This window comes from Scophthalmus maximus, chromosome 2, assembly GCF_022379125.1.
Source record: "Scophthalmus maximus strain ysfricsl-2021 chromosome 2, ASM2237912v1, whole genome shotgun sequence".
NCBI lineage: Eukaryota > Metazoa > Chordata > Actinopteri > Pleuronectiformes > Scophthalmidae > Scophthalmus > Scophthalmus maximus.
Window position 1 is genome coordinate 11433437 of NC_061516.1, and position 16555 is coordinate 11449991.

Sequence of the window (16555 nt, forward strand, 5' to 3'; positions counted from 1 at the left end):
GATTCTGGTCAATCAGGTACACACACCCACACACGCACACACCCATACACGCACTCACGCACACGCACGCACACGCACGCACATGCACGCACACGAACCTGAGAAGCGCACTAATCCAGTAGTGAAAACACCGGTGTTGAGAGGCAATAACTGTAGAGCACAAATGTATTGGAGCGTGGACATACCCAGTATACAGCTGCAGTTTATTTCAGACAATAAAGAGTCCTAAAAAAGGTAAGGAAAATATGAAATGTTCGACATATTAAACAATTTCAGACAAATTTTGGATGTCCATGGAACTAACTGAGCTTAGCTTCTACACATATAGGTATGAAAAATATCAACTTAACATCACTGTGCTGCTTGAAACAGAAAGAACAATGTTATTACAGTGACAACGTGCCAACTGCTATATTGATTGTATCCCCAACTTTCAAAACACTGCTCCATGTTTCTGGCAGTGTCCTCAAACATTACAGCTACCCTTCAAGCATCGCAATCGGACTTCTGGAACGACCACAGGCGTGTGAACTTTCCCAGTTTTTGCCCACATGACAGTCACAACAATCTTTTTTACCTCACCACACAAACATGCTTTCACTTGGGTTTGATCCTGAGCCAAAATGGCCAATGAGAGCGACTGAAAATAAACCGTTGTTATTGGACTATATATTACTGACAATTCATCAACGGTGGACAACATGCTGACCACAGGCTCTGGGTCTTGGCTGCTCTCCTGGTGAGCCAGTGGGGAGACAGGAAGGCTCGGTGTAGTAGCCGTGAGTGTAGTTTGGTGCTGATAACGACCTCCTTATCGCCGCAGCAGACAGCTAACTCCTTGGCCTGCCGCTTCAGAGATAACGCCATCAATCAAATCTGAACGAGTTCCTCCCGTTCCCACGTTTCTTTCCCTCCTTCCAGCACCAGAACTGTTATTCTGTCTGACAAACCTCAGCTGGCTCTTTGTTTCAGCATCTGGGTGGAACGGGTCTAATGTGGAGGGTACAATCTTCACTGCTCTTATCCGTCATTACACCGCTGTTCATCAGAGCAAAGCGGATAATGAGCCCCTGCTTTAATTCAAGGTCTACAAGTCTGTACGCTTATTATCATACTTCTGCCTTGTGAGAAATAGATTCAAGAGCTCCTGTGCCCCCCTCCTCGATACTCATTCATCTGCAGCTTCATGTCGGGAGTGGACATGGTGAAAAATGATGCCATCTTAGGATCAATTCTCATTTGCTATAGAGGCTCAAAGTGGGGAGTGAATTTTCAGTCGATCAATTATATTATATAAATCGGAGTCAGCTGCAGTGGGTTGGAAAATAGATCATGGAGGACTTTTACCAAGCGAAGTTTAAATACATTTCGTAGCCTAGAGTACCTGACTTGATTGTACTGCAGTCCACTCCAACATTCATTCTTATCCCCACATTCTGTCTGGTCAATAAAGAATTAGTGAGATCAAAGGAGGTTTTAGGAGGAGGACTTCTTTCCTAATATATTTGTACTGCACACTCAACAGTATTTTGTTCAGTGTATCGTGTATTAACTGTGCACTGTATACTGTATGTGTTCGTGTGCAGAAGAAACTGGGAGCTAATCCTTTGAAGCGTGCAGCAGCTTGCTGCCATTGCCTTCCAATCTGAGCCTACTGTGCTCTATCTTCAAGCAACACATGCCACTGCTATGAAATGATGCAGCTTTAACACCCACTGCTGATAAAACACTTCACTGTTTTGATACGTGTGTGTGTGTGTGTGTACTGCCAGCTCTTAGCATACAAAAGGTATTGTCTGTACTTGTGGGGTCAAATATGAGAATGAGATGCAAATGCACGTTTTGTTTAAGAAATTCAGAGGCTGCAAAGACGGGGAAGAGCTCGGCCGTCTCTCGATGAGCGCAAAGTTGCTGCTGAGTGCAGTTCAGAGGGACTTTGAAATGGAAATCTTAGGGAGGCGCAGCGAGCTCGGGGCAGCGGAGGGATGTGAGCCTCAGCCTGATGATAGCATCTCCTCCGGCAGATTCCCGCACACTTACTGTCAGGCTGCTACTCAGCCCTTTTTCCCCCCTGCCTGACTCCGAATATCTACACACAGGTGCAACCACATACACACAGATGGACCGAATGGAGTGAATACAGAAGCACAGAACACCTGATCCATGACTTACACAAAATGTGTGTGGTTAAAAAAAAATAATGGCAGAAGAGCAGAGCACTCTAACCCGTTTCAACATCTCCTATAACTCCAGGCTATATTAATCAGTACTCATCAGTCAGTGCTCTGTCGATGCACATCTTAGTCAGTACCCATTAGTCAGGACTCGTCTGTCATGACAGACATGACAAGACAGGAGATTAAGCTCCTATCTATTGTATTTAACAATTTCACAAGTGGATGTCTTGTCCTTTTACATCAACAGAGAAAGTCAGACAGAAAGAGGGATCAGTGATGCTGAGAAACATCCCGACACAAGAGAAGCAGACCTGACTCAGTTTCCTCCTGTCTCCCCGCTTGGTTCCCCATAGTGGTCCACTCCGCGACTCCCACACTCCACACCGGGGCGGGCTAATCCAAGAATCCGTGGCTGCAGGGGAGGTGTGTGTGTATGTGTATGTGTGTGTGTGAGAGAGAGTGTCCGGGTCGTTGTCTCTGTTCAGCAGCCAGAACTAACGGCGGTCAGTCACATAGAAAGGAAACCATGAGACATAAAAAATCTTCTTAGTCTTCCCTCCTTCTGGTCTTCTTTTCTTTTCTCCACTCCTTCCCAGGACTGTGAGAGCGGTGTGTGTGCATTTGTGAGGAGGCAGGCAACGTGTCCTGACTGAGTGTGTGTGTGTGTGTGCGCGCGTGTGAGAGAGAGAATTTGTGAGTGTGTGTGCGTCCTCCAAAACGGTGACAGTATGTCACACTGGCGAGCAGGCAGGCAGGCAGGCAGCGTCGTGTTCACTTCATTATTGCTGTGATGACTGGAATCAGCTCAGAGGAGGAGTGGCTACCCAGGCCACACACACACGCGCACACATGAACATTAACACACCTCCTCCCACTGCTGTCAGCCAATTTACTCTCACCAATACCAGCTAAACAATAGGGAGATGAACCGTCCCTCTCACTGGCACTGAAAGGACAAGTAGGAGAGCGAGTGAAAGGAGGGTGGAGGGAGAAAGGAAGGAAAGAGGAGCTCAAGTAAAGGAAGGGCACTTCTTTTGGCAGAGGGTAACAGTACAGCTCTTGTCTTTTTCTGTTGTTGTTGTTTGTTTTTTTTCAAGTGAACTTGCAGCTTGGGACCTCTCACAATATGTCCCATGCCTTCTCCCCCACACTGAATCACAACTGCCATTAGCCAACAGATGTCTTCATACTGTAAATGGGGAAAGGAGATGCTGGGCTGTACCTTTTCCCCCCTGCAGCACACCCAGCAGGGGGCAATAGCATGCGTGTGTGTGTGTGTGTGTGTGTGTGTGTGTGTGTGTGTGTGTAAAGATTAGCAGTGGTGTGTTAGCTTCGTTGGGTTAGTAGAACGAACCTAGTATGAAGAGGGCTTGTTATTTTCTACCCGTTCTCATTTACAATGTAGGCAATGGTCAAATATTTATGATGGCAGCAGCTACAGGGAGAAACCAGGTTAGGAAGAAGAATGACTTGTCATTTTTATGACTCGTTTTGGTCGGCAGTATTCACCTCTGGTTTGTGGTAAGTGCATGTGTGAGCAGCTTTCAGGATATTTGGCCTAAACAAAAGGAATTGAGAAACTACTCTTCTACACTAAACACAGATCACTGTCATTAATGAATCCAAGAAAAGAATAGGATTTATTTAAGGTCCTACATATCTTTATATCCAGTGAAACAAAACCGAAGGGATTATAACCACATTATCTTACAAACTAAATCTAAAATACCAGTGATTGAAGCAACTTGAGTTTCCTTGCTTCCTCTGAAGTGACAGCCTTTCCTCATTCATCATCAGTAATAAAAATGATATTCACTTTTTCACTGTATCCAGGTATCTGTGATACAACATGGTTCATCAAGGAGCAAACATTGTAACTCTCTTGGCCAAAGGCACAAGTCAGTATGAAGTATTATTTATCAGATATTAAAATTCATCCTGACAGCACCATCATTTAAAAAAAAAGTCATACTTGACACAGATAGCACTGATATTTTTAGATGCAAGAGCATCTACAGTGTGTTGCATAAGCTCAGAGCTACACGCCTCTTTCTTCCGTGCTCACTGCTGAGAAGAACCATGTAAATAAAAACGCATTTGATGCATAAAATACCTGAGGCTCCAAAAAAAAGGAAACCCTTTTAATCTATCCAAAGGCTGCAAAGAAGCCAAATGCTTGATTTTGCTTATGGATGAATACCCCACTGGCTGATGCAGATACTGGTTGCTGTTGGTAAAATTCCCTCTCCCTTTCGTAATACTCTCCTCTCTCCAATCGTGGAGCTGCACATCCACCTTAGTAAACAAACATGCCAGTAATCCAGCTAAGAATGTTCTCCTCACCACAGGACGTCCATCTCCGTGGGTCCTACTGGCCTCTTTCAAGATCTGGCAAGACCCTTTCTCTCTGTCCTGCATCTTTATGGGGAGAGGAATTTCAGACTTGATGCCAAAACTCCTGGTCAACAAACCCACAAGAGGCCAGGTGTCTTCACTGTATGTCTGAGCTGAGGCCATATCGGTAGATACAGTGTTGATGCTGGGATTTGATATAAACCCACGGCATTGAGTAGGAGTAAAGCTATTCCCGCTTACCATAGTCCTTCTTATACTGCATGAATAATAAACGGAGGAGTGTATTATCATAGTGTATATCATACTACCAATACAGGAAAGGGCAGTATGGGGGACGTTAAAGGTAAATGTGTGAGCAACTTTTGCATACATACGTCTGTGTGTCCATCTGCATGTGTAAGCATGTATGTGTTCCTTCTGTTTGTGCCAGTGTACGTCTGTCATGGCTGAGTGCTCATGCAGCTTGGGGCGTCCCAGTGAAATGAGCCATGTTCGATTAATTCATTTGACAGACATGAGGAGCTTAGGCACCGTACTCACCATACTCCTCCTGCCTCTGACACACACACACACACACACACACACACACACACACACACACACACACACACACACACACACACACACACACACACACACACACACACACACACACACACACACACACACACACACACACACACACACACACACACACACACACACACACACACACACACACACAGAGACACATACAGACAGGGCCCTGCTGGGAATACATTACTGATGTCTGGAGTCTGAGCTGTGCACAGACCCTCTGCTCAGCTTATCCTTCACAGAGACCGTGGAGGTCAACTGACACTTGCATCATAAATCCATCTCCCGCCTCTGAATTGGTGCTACGAGGGAACGATACAGGCGATGAGCGGATGAGTAAGGAAAAGAAAGTCCTCCAGTGGGTGTTGCTACTAACAAACCACACATATTACGAAAAAATCTGAGAGGAACCTTTAGACCATCACTCTCTGACAACAGACCTAAATAATGAAATATTTAGGGAATGACACAGCAAGAAAAAATCCTTCTGGTCCCCTGTAAGATGCATTTGAATCAGCATTTAGTAAACAACATGTCAGAACTCGTGGTAATCATGGTAATAATACCATTCCTAGAGGAGACAGAAATAAACGTTATCTCTGCATGTGAGACAACATGTCAATATTGTATTGTGTTTACAATCAGTGCGGTGAGAAGGAAAGAAAAGTGATCGCTGTGGCATGACAGTGCTTGGCGCTTCTTGACAATGCTAAAGGCTTTGCTGAATGAGGTGACACGTGTCGCTCAGGAGAACGGCTCCTTGCGGCAGAAACGCTGGCAGGTCCATGTGTTTTGTCAAATGTATATATATATATAAAATCTTGTCAAAGACTGAAAACGTTCGCTCTCAACTTTTACCTAGAGGCAAAAAAATAATAGATGCGGCCAAATATTCACAGAACATGGAATACTCTATGATACAATACTGAATAGCTACAAACCATTTATTATCCAACTTTTAGGCCCCAGGTGAGACCAGTAAGAGATACCTGTCTATTCTATTGTACTTTTCTGTTGTATTCAAAGGTGGAGCCCCAAATGTATCATACTTGTAATCTCCTACGATAATCACCGTCATCCACTGTGATGTCAGTGCTGCCGATTATTCAAATCTTTCGTGCCGGTTATCACAACTGAAACAACAAACCGTATCACTAAATTTCTCACAACTGGCAAATGTGGCTGCAGAATGACACAGAGGGTGAAGTACCAGCAGAGGTGGATACACACTGAGACAATATATAAGATGAATATGCAAATATGTTCTTTTGAGTGAATCCAACGCAGGGAAGATTCGCTGAGGGACTTTTTATGTGAAGCTTAACACTGCTGTTAACGATCAGTGGGAAAGCGTCGATGGAACAGAGGCAAATGAAAGTGCGCCTTGTCAATGAAGTGCCTGATTATGAAGTTATGCCCTGCTGTCACCTTTGCTCGCCTCGTTATTTATAGAGTAGGAAGTCCTATCTGCTTCTGTCTCTCCTCCTTGCACACTCCACAGGGACACTCTCCGAGTGAAAGCTTTACTCTATTATTGATGGGGGGGTTTTAAATAAGTCATCAGGCTGAGGCCGGGTTTTAACCCATTGGCTGACAGCACGGTGGAGTTGAAGTGCCAACTGGGACAGGGACAAGACTCCATTAGCAAAAATAACAGTTTTGATTCATAGTGCGTCATGCTGTGAGGACAGGCAGGGGTGGGGTCAGTCATCAGACCTTATTTAGCAAATACTGTGTGTGAGTGTGTGTTACTGTTTGGTGCATATGCAATCATATTTATTCTGTTTGAATATAGGTTATTTTTTCTTCAAAACAATGGTTTGGAGTCTTTAGAAAGACAAAAGGCTTTTATCCCTCAAGATTAGTGACAATAGTGAGACCATAGCGCCATTATCCAGGGAAGGAGAAGTGCAGCTGCAGTGTTTTTGAAATTCAAATAGCACAAGTATCAACTGTACTGTGTGTTTTGGGATTTTCTATGTATGCACGGTATACTCGGCACATCTGACCTAGTTCTGATAATAAATTTTGCATCTCACCCACTGCTGCCCTCATTCCTAAAATTTAATTAGCAATGATTTGCTGAGCTGATGTGATGTGGCTACAATTACAGTTCAGAAAGACCATCATTGGTGTTGCACAGAAATGGAGTCCATCATTTGTCCGTGCATTACTTTTTGTTTTTCTCCCTCCATACAACAGAATTGTTTTCACTGCCGAGTAAAGATTCTGTCATGCATCCACAGTCTAGAAAAGTCTTGATTACTTCCCATCAGGTATGAAGATGGTTATGTTGCACTGGGACCTTTAGAGCCCAGGAAGCTCTGAACATGTTTATCCCAAAATGTCATAATGTAATTTTGTATTCTTCTCTTCCCCCACAAATTAAATAATCTTCAGAGAGATGTTTTTCTTCCCATCTGTGTTAATAAATGCAGAAACTTAAGTCATTCAAGTGAGCTATGTTTCAAAGACTACAAAATACCACAGATCACCACCCCAATCTATATTCAAATCATGGCATTTTCCCCTGTGGGGATATTTCAGCAGATTTCTCAGGACCGGTACGGCAATTTGTGATGATTGTCACCGCTCGCTTGCACGCATGGTTAACTATCACCTCTCTTTCAGACGTCAGATTTGATTTTTCCACTTGCTGATTAGCTCGCTTTTTTGCAACCAGTTAGACATATCCACTCACTGTCTGCCTTCATATTTCTTCACATGCATTTTCATTGAGTCCAACCCAGCCCAGGTGGACGACCTGATGGGAACATCATGTTGAGCAGACCTCCATTCTTGGATATGACACTAACTGGTAGTTAGCAAATGTTTTGAGTGTATTTCATTTAGAAATTAAATTCACTTTAATTAAATATGTTTGATGTGATCAAATCAACAATACTGTTCAATTGGACATCTAAAAGTAAATAAAGTTGGTTAATTAGAGCCCCGTCCAGCGAAAGCAGATCATGGTCTAATGGTGTTTGAAAGAGCCGAGGGCCTCACTTGGCCCTGGTTCCTTTGTCGAGTAGAATTCAATTATCTTTGCTCCAGCACCACAGTCTTTTGCAGACGCATCTCACCAGAGCACAGGATCAACACGCTGTGGAGAAGTGCCACCATAAACAAACACAGTTATCTCTCACAGAGAGGATTTTGCAGGGGAGTGCTATGAACAACAATAATTACCGCAAACCAAATCCCTGTCATTATCGACCGCCATATTTGTCCAACGCGCAATAAGAGTTGTGATTCAATCACAGAAGGTGGATGGCACAGCAATGTGTTGTTCACATACAAAGGGCGGCATCATTTGTTCCATTACAAGTCATACCATCATCATGTGAGGCACATTATCACAAAGCTGTGGTCTGTCAGGTATATCTGCCCTTCCTTCTGGCTTTCACGTGTTACTCCACAGCCATAAATGATCCACATGCCTCCATAATGTCACTTCAATGAATGCAGGTATGAATCCTGGTGTAATTCTTTGAATTCTTGCCACGCATTTGCAGACAGCTGCGCACAGGTGAACACTCTGGCAAATAGGTTAACATAAAAGAGAGCAAATTTTTAAAAAGCTTCCTGCAGCCCGGAACTTCACAGTGTTCACTGTTTGGGTAAAGACAGCAACTGAAGTCAACACAGATGGAAGTAATGACAAAACATTGCCAGCAACAGTGCACTGTGAATCATTTCAACAAGATGTGGACAAAAAGATCTTCTTAAACCTTCCTGTTTGAAAGTCTTGGATAGATTTTTCATGTCTGGATGTTGATAAACACACATGCTGTATGGTTGCTAGGAAAGGCTTGAAGGCAACAGAGGACAAAAAATGGTGGAAATCGTGTATTATCAGACAATAACCACATTTAATGAAACTTTTCAAATTTGAATAAATATGCCATTTTTAAGAAAAGTTGTGAAGTGCTGTATATGTTAAATTTGTACCGTAGAAGATAGTGGCAAGGTTATGTTTTTATAATAACATCTTAATTAGGACGGCAACTATTGCTTATTTTCATTATCGATTAATCTTTTGGTCAATAAAATGTCATAAAATGGTGAAAAATGTCGATCGTGTTTCCCAAACCCGAAGATGATGTTTTGTTTGTCAACACATTAAAAGATATTTAGTTCACTGTCATAGAGGAGCAAGATAATATTCACATTTAAGAAGCTGAAATCAGAGAATTTTGACTTATTTTTTCATGGGGTGATACTCTGCGCCTTTAGTCCCAAGGCACATGATTCAACCCATCGTCATACAGTGCTGTTCTACATCAAAATATATATCTACACTTACTTTGCATGCAGACAAGCACACACATCACATGATGAAGCAAAAAGTAATATCAAAAGACCAGCCAATAACGCCGCAAACATTTGCCATCCCAACACATCCTGCTGTTCACATAGCTGAGCCGATATTGTCCGAGGAGCGGAATATGAATGCGCCCAGTCTCTAAGTTTTGGACCAAGCCCCGACATACCCTCGTTGCCGACTGCAACCCACCGGTGCCAACCAAACAAGAATAAAGAGACAGACCACCAAGCTGTCTGTACTGCGCTTTAGTGGTGTTCTGTGGCCCTCTAGTGGCCGCAGGTGGTTAGCTGCACTCTTTTAATGGTATTTAATATGATGATCTCTAAACACTGATACAACACTGATGTGATGTGATCACATCACATCTATAGTGCGTGACTTAATTCTGACTAGTGAATAGTTAAAATAGTTAAACCAATATAGGAAGGTGTTGGGCAACGATGATCCACCCGAACAGTTTCAGTGTGCCTCCATTGATCCTACTAGTCTTTGGAACTCTACTGGTGTCGTTTAGTGTTTTGATGATGGTGGTAGAAAGCTCTACAGAACACGTCGGTCCAACATCTCCCATAGGTGTTTAGTTCATCTGGTGACTGCGAAGGTCAGAGCATGTGATTCACATTATTTTCATACTCAAACCATTCACTGACCCTTCCCGCCCTATGATTGGGGGGCATTGCTGTCCTGTTTCCCACTCATTGTGCAGGTTTTCTTTTCTTTCATTCGTCACCTATGTGTAGCTGAGAGATTTGTAAGTCCCTTACCAGACAGGCTGCGAGGACGGGCCTCGGCAAGATCCGAAATGGCTCCGGTAGTCACAGTCTTCTTCATCCGTGAGCCGGAGGCAGCAGCTCCCAGTGCCGGCTTTGTCAAGGCATCGTCGCTGCTCGCTCTTTTCAGCTGGAAAACACATCAGCCGTTAATACCGACATTATGAGTCTAATAACATTATAATAATGTTCTAAAGTAATTTAATTCAAACTGACATTTCTAATGTAAATGTATCACCACATTAGCGGAAGATTGCAGTGAGCGTGTGACTGACCCTGCTGAGGCGCTGGTCTGAGGCAAGCATGTTGGAGGATCTGGAGGTCTTCATGGCTGTGGAGGTGGTGGAGGAAGAGGAGGAGAACAAGGAGGCTTGCTTCGCCCGTTCCTGGAGTCCCGGCTTTGGCAGCCCCACCTTGGTGGCCCCTGGTTTCAGCATGGTTGTCTGTCAACTAAACTACTCCTGAGAGGAAGATGAAAGTGTTAAAAAAACAACTTTCAAATGGTTTTCTTCAAGAACAATAACAGCATTAATATGTCTGTGTGTTCACTGCAGAACAGCAGATCAGCTCCCCTGCAGCTGGAAGGCAGATTCTTCCGACACAGATGGTCAATATAGTCTCACAGAAGGTTGCTCTCTGATTCCACAATACCTCACTGTCTGTGCCACAAAGGCACAAGGAAGTACTGCTGAAATATGAACATATGATTTTCCATGAACTTAAAAAAGCACCTTCGACAAAACATACATTTCTCAAAGAACAGTCGAAATATTGACACGGTGTAATAGTGGCTTTTGGCTTACTTGGCTTTTTTTTTCTAAACCATTTTTGAATGCCCCCCAATACTATTTTTAAGAAAAAAAAAAACACTTCTTCACCGCTCCAAAACAGTACTTGTTTTAGAGCAGCAGAGAAGAAGTGATTGTCAGTAGTGTTGTGTAAGGTAGAGCTAAAAAAAATGCCAGCAATTTTGCAATATTTCATGCTGGATGCAAGTAAAACAGCGCTGTGTACCGTATGGTCCTTTCATTCTGTTACCGCAGCGTTTAAAGCTTTTTATTTTAAAGGTCTTATATTTTTACAAGCGGTGGCTGCACTTAAAAAGCTATTGTTGTTTATTTACTAGATTTATATTATTTGTAAATGCTATCGGAACATCTCTAATTACAAAGGATCAGTTTTAAACTGTAGATCTACATCTCTCCAGGGTGTCACCACTGACAAAAGACACAAAAACATATCAAATGAGCTCAAACATTTCTAAAATATTCATACTATGAATAAAATATTTTTTGCAATACCAAAGCTATGAATGTGAGTCAAAACTAAAAGTGTTCCCTGAAATGCCATAGTACCATGAAACTACAGTGGCAGCACAGCACAACAGGCAGTACCTTTGCATTGTGAGAACACAAACACTACACATTGTTAACAGTCTGGTGGCATTTTTGGCCGTTCCAAAACATGCAGGCCAAGAGTTGCCACTGAGGGCGGCTCAGGTCGATCCAGGAGCGACACCATTCAACTACTTCCTGTTAAGGGGTCCAAAAAATGTCTTATCTGATTTGTTTTGTCAGCAGCATTGACCAACACACAAGCACTATCTCCACACTCCTCTGCAGCCACAACATGCGGTCACTCCCCTGTGAGGAGTATAGTGAAAATGCAGCACAATCGTTTTTCCAACTTCAACAGGATGTGGTCACAGACTGTTAAAAGGTGTGCATGTGATCTCCAGAAGGAAATGTGCTCGTCTGGACGAAGAGTAGCCGTGGGAAATGGAGGGATGGTGGAGTGCACTTAACCAAGAAGAGTGTGCACTGGCAAAGAGCTCTGCAGCTCCCAGAGGACGGGCCGACTCATCGATCGGGCCGAGGTAACGCGATCTCATGCCTCCGACAGACACAGGGAAACCCTCTCGTCTCTGCGAGTGGGTGAACGAGCTAACTCAGGACAGGGCAGTCGGCGAGGACAGCTTCTTCCCTCTGCTCTAATTAACTATTTATCCTTTTTTTTTTTCTTTTGCTGGAGTGCCAAGTGAGAAATGCCGCATGTGTGGCATGACATTTGACAGGACAAGTGATGCTGCCATAAAAGTAATCAGCTGTCTCCACTAATCGACTGATAATGATGATATATGGTGAGTTAAAGGAGTAGTGTGGGCACTGTCCAACTCTCAGAACATTAACAGGTTACTCATCAGCAAAATGTTCCCATCAAGGGACAGTTTACGCTGCTATTTTTATTTAGAGAATACTTGTGGGGGCTTACGGAATTATTTGATTAAGAAAACACTGTACGCACTTTGTTTTTTTTTGCCTGCATGAGAGCATAGGTCTCCCTGCTGGTCCATCATATGATACAAGCCCTCTCTAGGCGAGATCCTGTGACTAACTGCCTGGCCTGGGAGTCAAAAGGCTCAGCTGTGGAGCCTCAGATCAGCTTTCTCGTTCAGAACACCGCTCCTTGCCAAGCACACGTTTGACATGCTTCTCATCCTGCCCTGCTCTTGATGTTGACTCAAAGAGGAAGTGAGGCAAAATTGAGGATGTACCCCATGAGGCTTTATTTTTTACACTTTTGAAATAAAAGGTAAACTGAGGAACAGCTGAACCTATTGTGGAACAAATTAAATGAGGGAGTTCAGGGAGAAGCCTGTACATTAAAGTCTAACCCGCACCGTCTTTTGGGCCACTGCAGGACTCGATTAGGCATCTCCATATTCCTCTGCAGAGATCCGATTCTCAGGAGCCAGAATTGTGTCCCACTTACTTTACAGAGACCTAGTTACGAAACCAGAATGTCTGTGAGAGGCGCACAGCGAGGTCGTACTTTGAACTTGAACTAGTCAAGAATAGAGGCAGAGAGAGTGAGTCTGACATTCACTGACCTTTACTACACTAAGGTCTGACTAACATGTAAGATGATGACGTTGTGGCTTAAACGATGGCTGGTTAAAAAGAAAAAAAAAGGGAAAAGAAAAGAAAGAAAGCTAAATATTGAATTTGCTCTGAAAATACTAAATAAGAAAACCAAATGTAATTTGTGGTCTCCACAGCCATAAGTAATGGGTTGTCATCTGCCTTAATTACATTGCTTCCAAAAACAGGAGGATGACTGCATGGGCCGAATGTGACTGTGAGACTCTGTAGCGGAGGAGTTCCTAAGAGAGTTTCTGACGGTTGCAGCTGGACTAGACTGCTGCGATGAGATAAGGAGAAAGCACGAGGAGTCAACACCGGCTGACAGCACTTTATCAGGTTTGGTCTGGTCTCTTGGATATCACCTGATCTGAATCAACCCTGCAGGGAGAGGATGATGTGCTTTCATCATGCAACCGAGATCAAAAACCGAAACATCTCAAGTCAAGACACCTCCCTTACCCTATCCATTCCTTTAGCAGAAATTAATCTATGACATACAAATTGAAATGCTATAGAAAAGCTTCACAACAAAGATTACTATCCTTTACTTCAATGGAAAAGTGGGGTTTTTTTGTACTGTAAAAATACCCACGTATATAATTATTTCAAGGTACAATTTACAGCAGTTCAGAACAGACTGTTGTGAGCCAAAACCAACAATGTCTCTGTACAGCCCCCTGCTATATACTGTAACAGTCAGAGAAAATACCTTGCATATACACATTCATTTGCACAAACATGTAACTTGCCCAGTTCAGCTTGCCACGACCACAAATTGCCTGCCAGATTATGGAGGGAAATCCGAGCAGACCAGCCCTGACCATTCTCTGACCTTAAATGCGGGCTGCTCTGGTACAGTGCAGTGCGGGACGGGACGGGACCGGCCACGTGCTTCCAATGTTCAGTTCATGCGTTTGTGTAGAATACGGAGCACATGGGAGTGAAATGCGCCCTCCCTCCCTTCACCTTTATTAAGACGGAACACACCATCACTGCTATTTATATAGACCTTCAAAAAAGAAAAAAGAGATAAAAAGAGGAGTGATGAGAGGGGAAACTGCTGTCTTACAGAGGGCTGCAAACCCTGCTGCCTTCCTGTGGTGGAACCTTATTCAGCGCCTTCAGGTGCGACTGCACTGCTTTTGCAACAAGCAAAGATTCTCATACCATAAATGCAAACATTATAAATAATAACGTGGCATAACCAAAGCTTCTCAGCTAATTTGTATTATGATACTCTTATTCCAGATACATGACAACTTCTCACAACAGAAAGGCATCGACACAAATGATCAAACTAATAAGCCACTCATAAGTCTCCTGGCTGCAATGAGAAAAAAGGATATAATATACTGGGTTAAATGTCACTGTGTCATCACATCCTTTTCATGAACGCCGTGTGGTTTTGCCCACAGCTGACATGAACCCTGAACATAACAAACTATAAGCAATAAAGATAGCATAAGCAACTGTTGTGAAACCTTGAATGTACTAATCCTTCATGGTGCTTGACAGACTGCAAAGTTAAGCAAAGGCCACGTTTCTTTAACAGAAATGGGACAAACATCAGCAGCAGTTGTTGCTCTCAATCACTTTCTTCCGAACTTTTTTAAAAAACTGACTTTTTTCTACTGCAGTCCAACAGTCGGCAATCACATCTTCAACAGAAAATAAACCATTGTCCATATAAAACTGTAAAACAATGACTGAAGATGAAACAACACATCCCAACATCATCCGACAGCTCAAGGTAGTCATTAATGAGAGAGAGAGAGGGGGAATGCAAAGACAAAAACAAACTCACGTGTCAAGATACTGGACGTTGTCCTAGAGCCTAGCCTCTGCCTGAGTGCCCTGAGGCACAGCTCACTGAAAATATTCGTCCTTTGCCGAGCTCCACGAACAGATTCTAAAGGGCGAAAAAACTGAAGGGCCAGGAGCAACGGCTGTCTGCCACTATACAGCAGCCAGGATGAGGAAGTACTGCAGGCTGCCAACCGCTGTGCAGTGCACGCTGTTGCCTTTTCACTCTCTCTAATTCAAAGAGGAAGGGAGCAAGAGAATCTCAGCCATGGGTATGTGTTTCTCCTCTCACAGTTTTTCCAGACTTCACTCTACTTGTGAAGAAAAAGACAGCACGGCAGAGAATGTTGCATTGACACAACAGGGCCATGCTCCACCTGGATGAGGGAAATGGTTTTTATTCTGAGTGATCACACAGCCTGAACCATGTGTTCTCTGAAAGGCAGGTTCCTGCACTTTGTTCACAGGACAGTGGCGGGCAGTTTTCATTAAAGCTGGGACCATGTGTGTGCATGTGGTTTCAGACACAGCGGCTCCATTGTGTTCTTAAATCAAACACCACGGCTGTACGGACCAGGTATTTGGGCTGTTTCAGTGAAACTTCCACATCTGATTCATTCTGAAAAATAAAAATAAAAAACTGATTTATGACATCGTTGATGAGATGTTTATTTCTAAATGACCTGAAGGCAGTTCGGGCAGTGCCACCAACACGGACAAAGCCAGTCTTTGTCTCGGACACACGTCTCAACGCGAGGGTGGATAATCTGTGGAGGGGTCTCCATTGTGTGCTCTCCCATGCTGGTCTTATTTCAATGTAATTCCAACAACGAACGGCATGCCAGATCGTACTGCCCTCTGGACTGCGATGAAACAGGCTTTCAGTTTGCGGCAAGTGGTAAACTGCAGGAACTTGGTCCGACCACACCCCTGCACCGCCGCAGAAACTGCTCTTTAAAAGGGCGCTGCTGCAAAGGGCAGAGAAACAGACCCAAACACTTCTCTTAGGCGCTGCTGCAGTAAGAGGTTCTGTGTGATTTGATGTAAACTGCATGTTTTTTAAGGCACATATTCTTCTTTTTCGGTTGCCGCCTTGCGAAATTGTGCCAAAACACTGCACCACTCATATGATTGTTCACAGCCAGTGGTCACATACAGTATCTATTGCTTTGTTTCTTTCTAGAGAGACAGTGAACATAGGTGTCTTTATTTACTGTTCCAATGTTAGCAATATTTCAAAAATTGGACCACAAAGGTCCAATGTGTAAACTTTTGTGCCAATATTAGATATTAATCTAGAAAGGTGAATACATTCATTGGGATTACCCAAAAAACTAAAATGTTGATCTCATTGTGACTTGAGAAAAAAAAGGCCATACCGCTAGGGCTATGGGTATAGAAGAACTTTTTCCTTCCCTTCTTTAGCTTCAACAGCTCCTCCTTTTGGTCTACTACCATGGAGTTTCGCCAGAACGATGTGTAGCACAAGTCCAACTTCAGGTACAGGTGCCCAGAAACCAACCTGCAGGAGACGCCAGTGCAGCAAAAAACACAAAAAAATAAATAAAATGACTTCTCCACTGGTAAATGGCTGTAGATTTAGAACAATAACAGTCCAAG

General features: G+C 43.4%; 1 protein-coding gene across 9 annotated transcripts in view; it reads right to left on the reverse strand.

Moving 5' to 3' along the window:
- specc1 (sperm antigen with calponin homology and coiled-coil domains 1) overlaps positions 1–16555 on the reverse strand; it is a 64077-nt gene that overhangs the window by 40032 nt on the left and 7490 nt on the right. For 7 of the 9 annotated variants that reach the window (XR_004790154.2, XR_004790153.2, XR_004790156.2 and 4 more), the window contains 2 exons: positions 10484–10669; positions 10203–10338 (listed from right to left, as the gene is read on the reverse strand). Coding sequence is in view for 5 of the 9 variants with exons in the window: in XM_035625518.2 (XP_035481411.2) it covers positions 10203–10338; positions 10484–10645 (298 nt within the window). In the remaining 4 variants the exon portion in view is untranslated. Of the gene's footprint in view, positions 1–2488; positions 2950–10202; positions 10339–10483; positions 10670–14936; positions 15118–16555 lie in introns of those variants that run through there. The other 2 variants (XM_035625519.2, XM_035625521.2) reach the window with 2 other exon arrangements.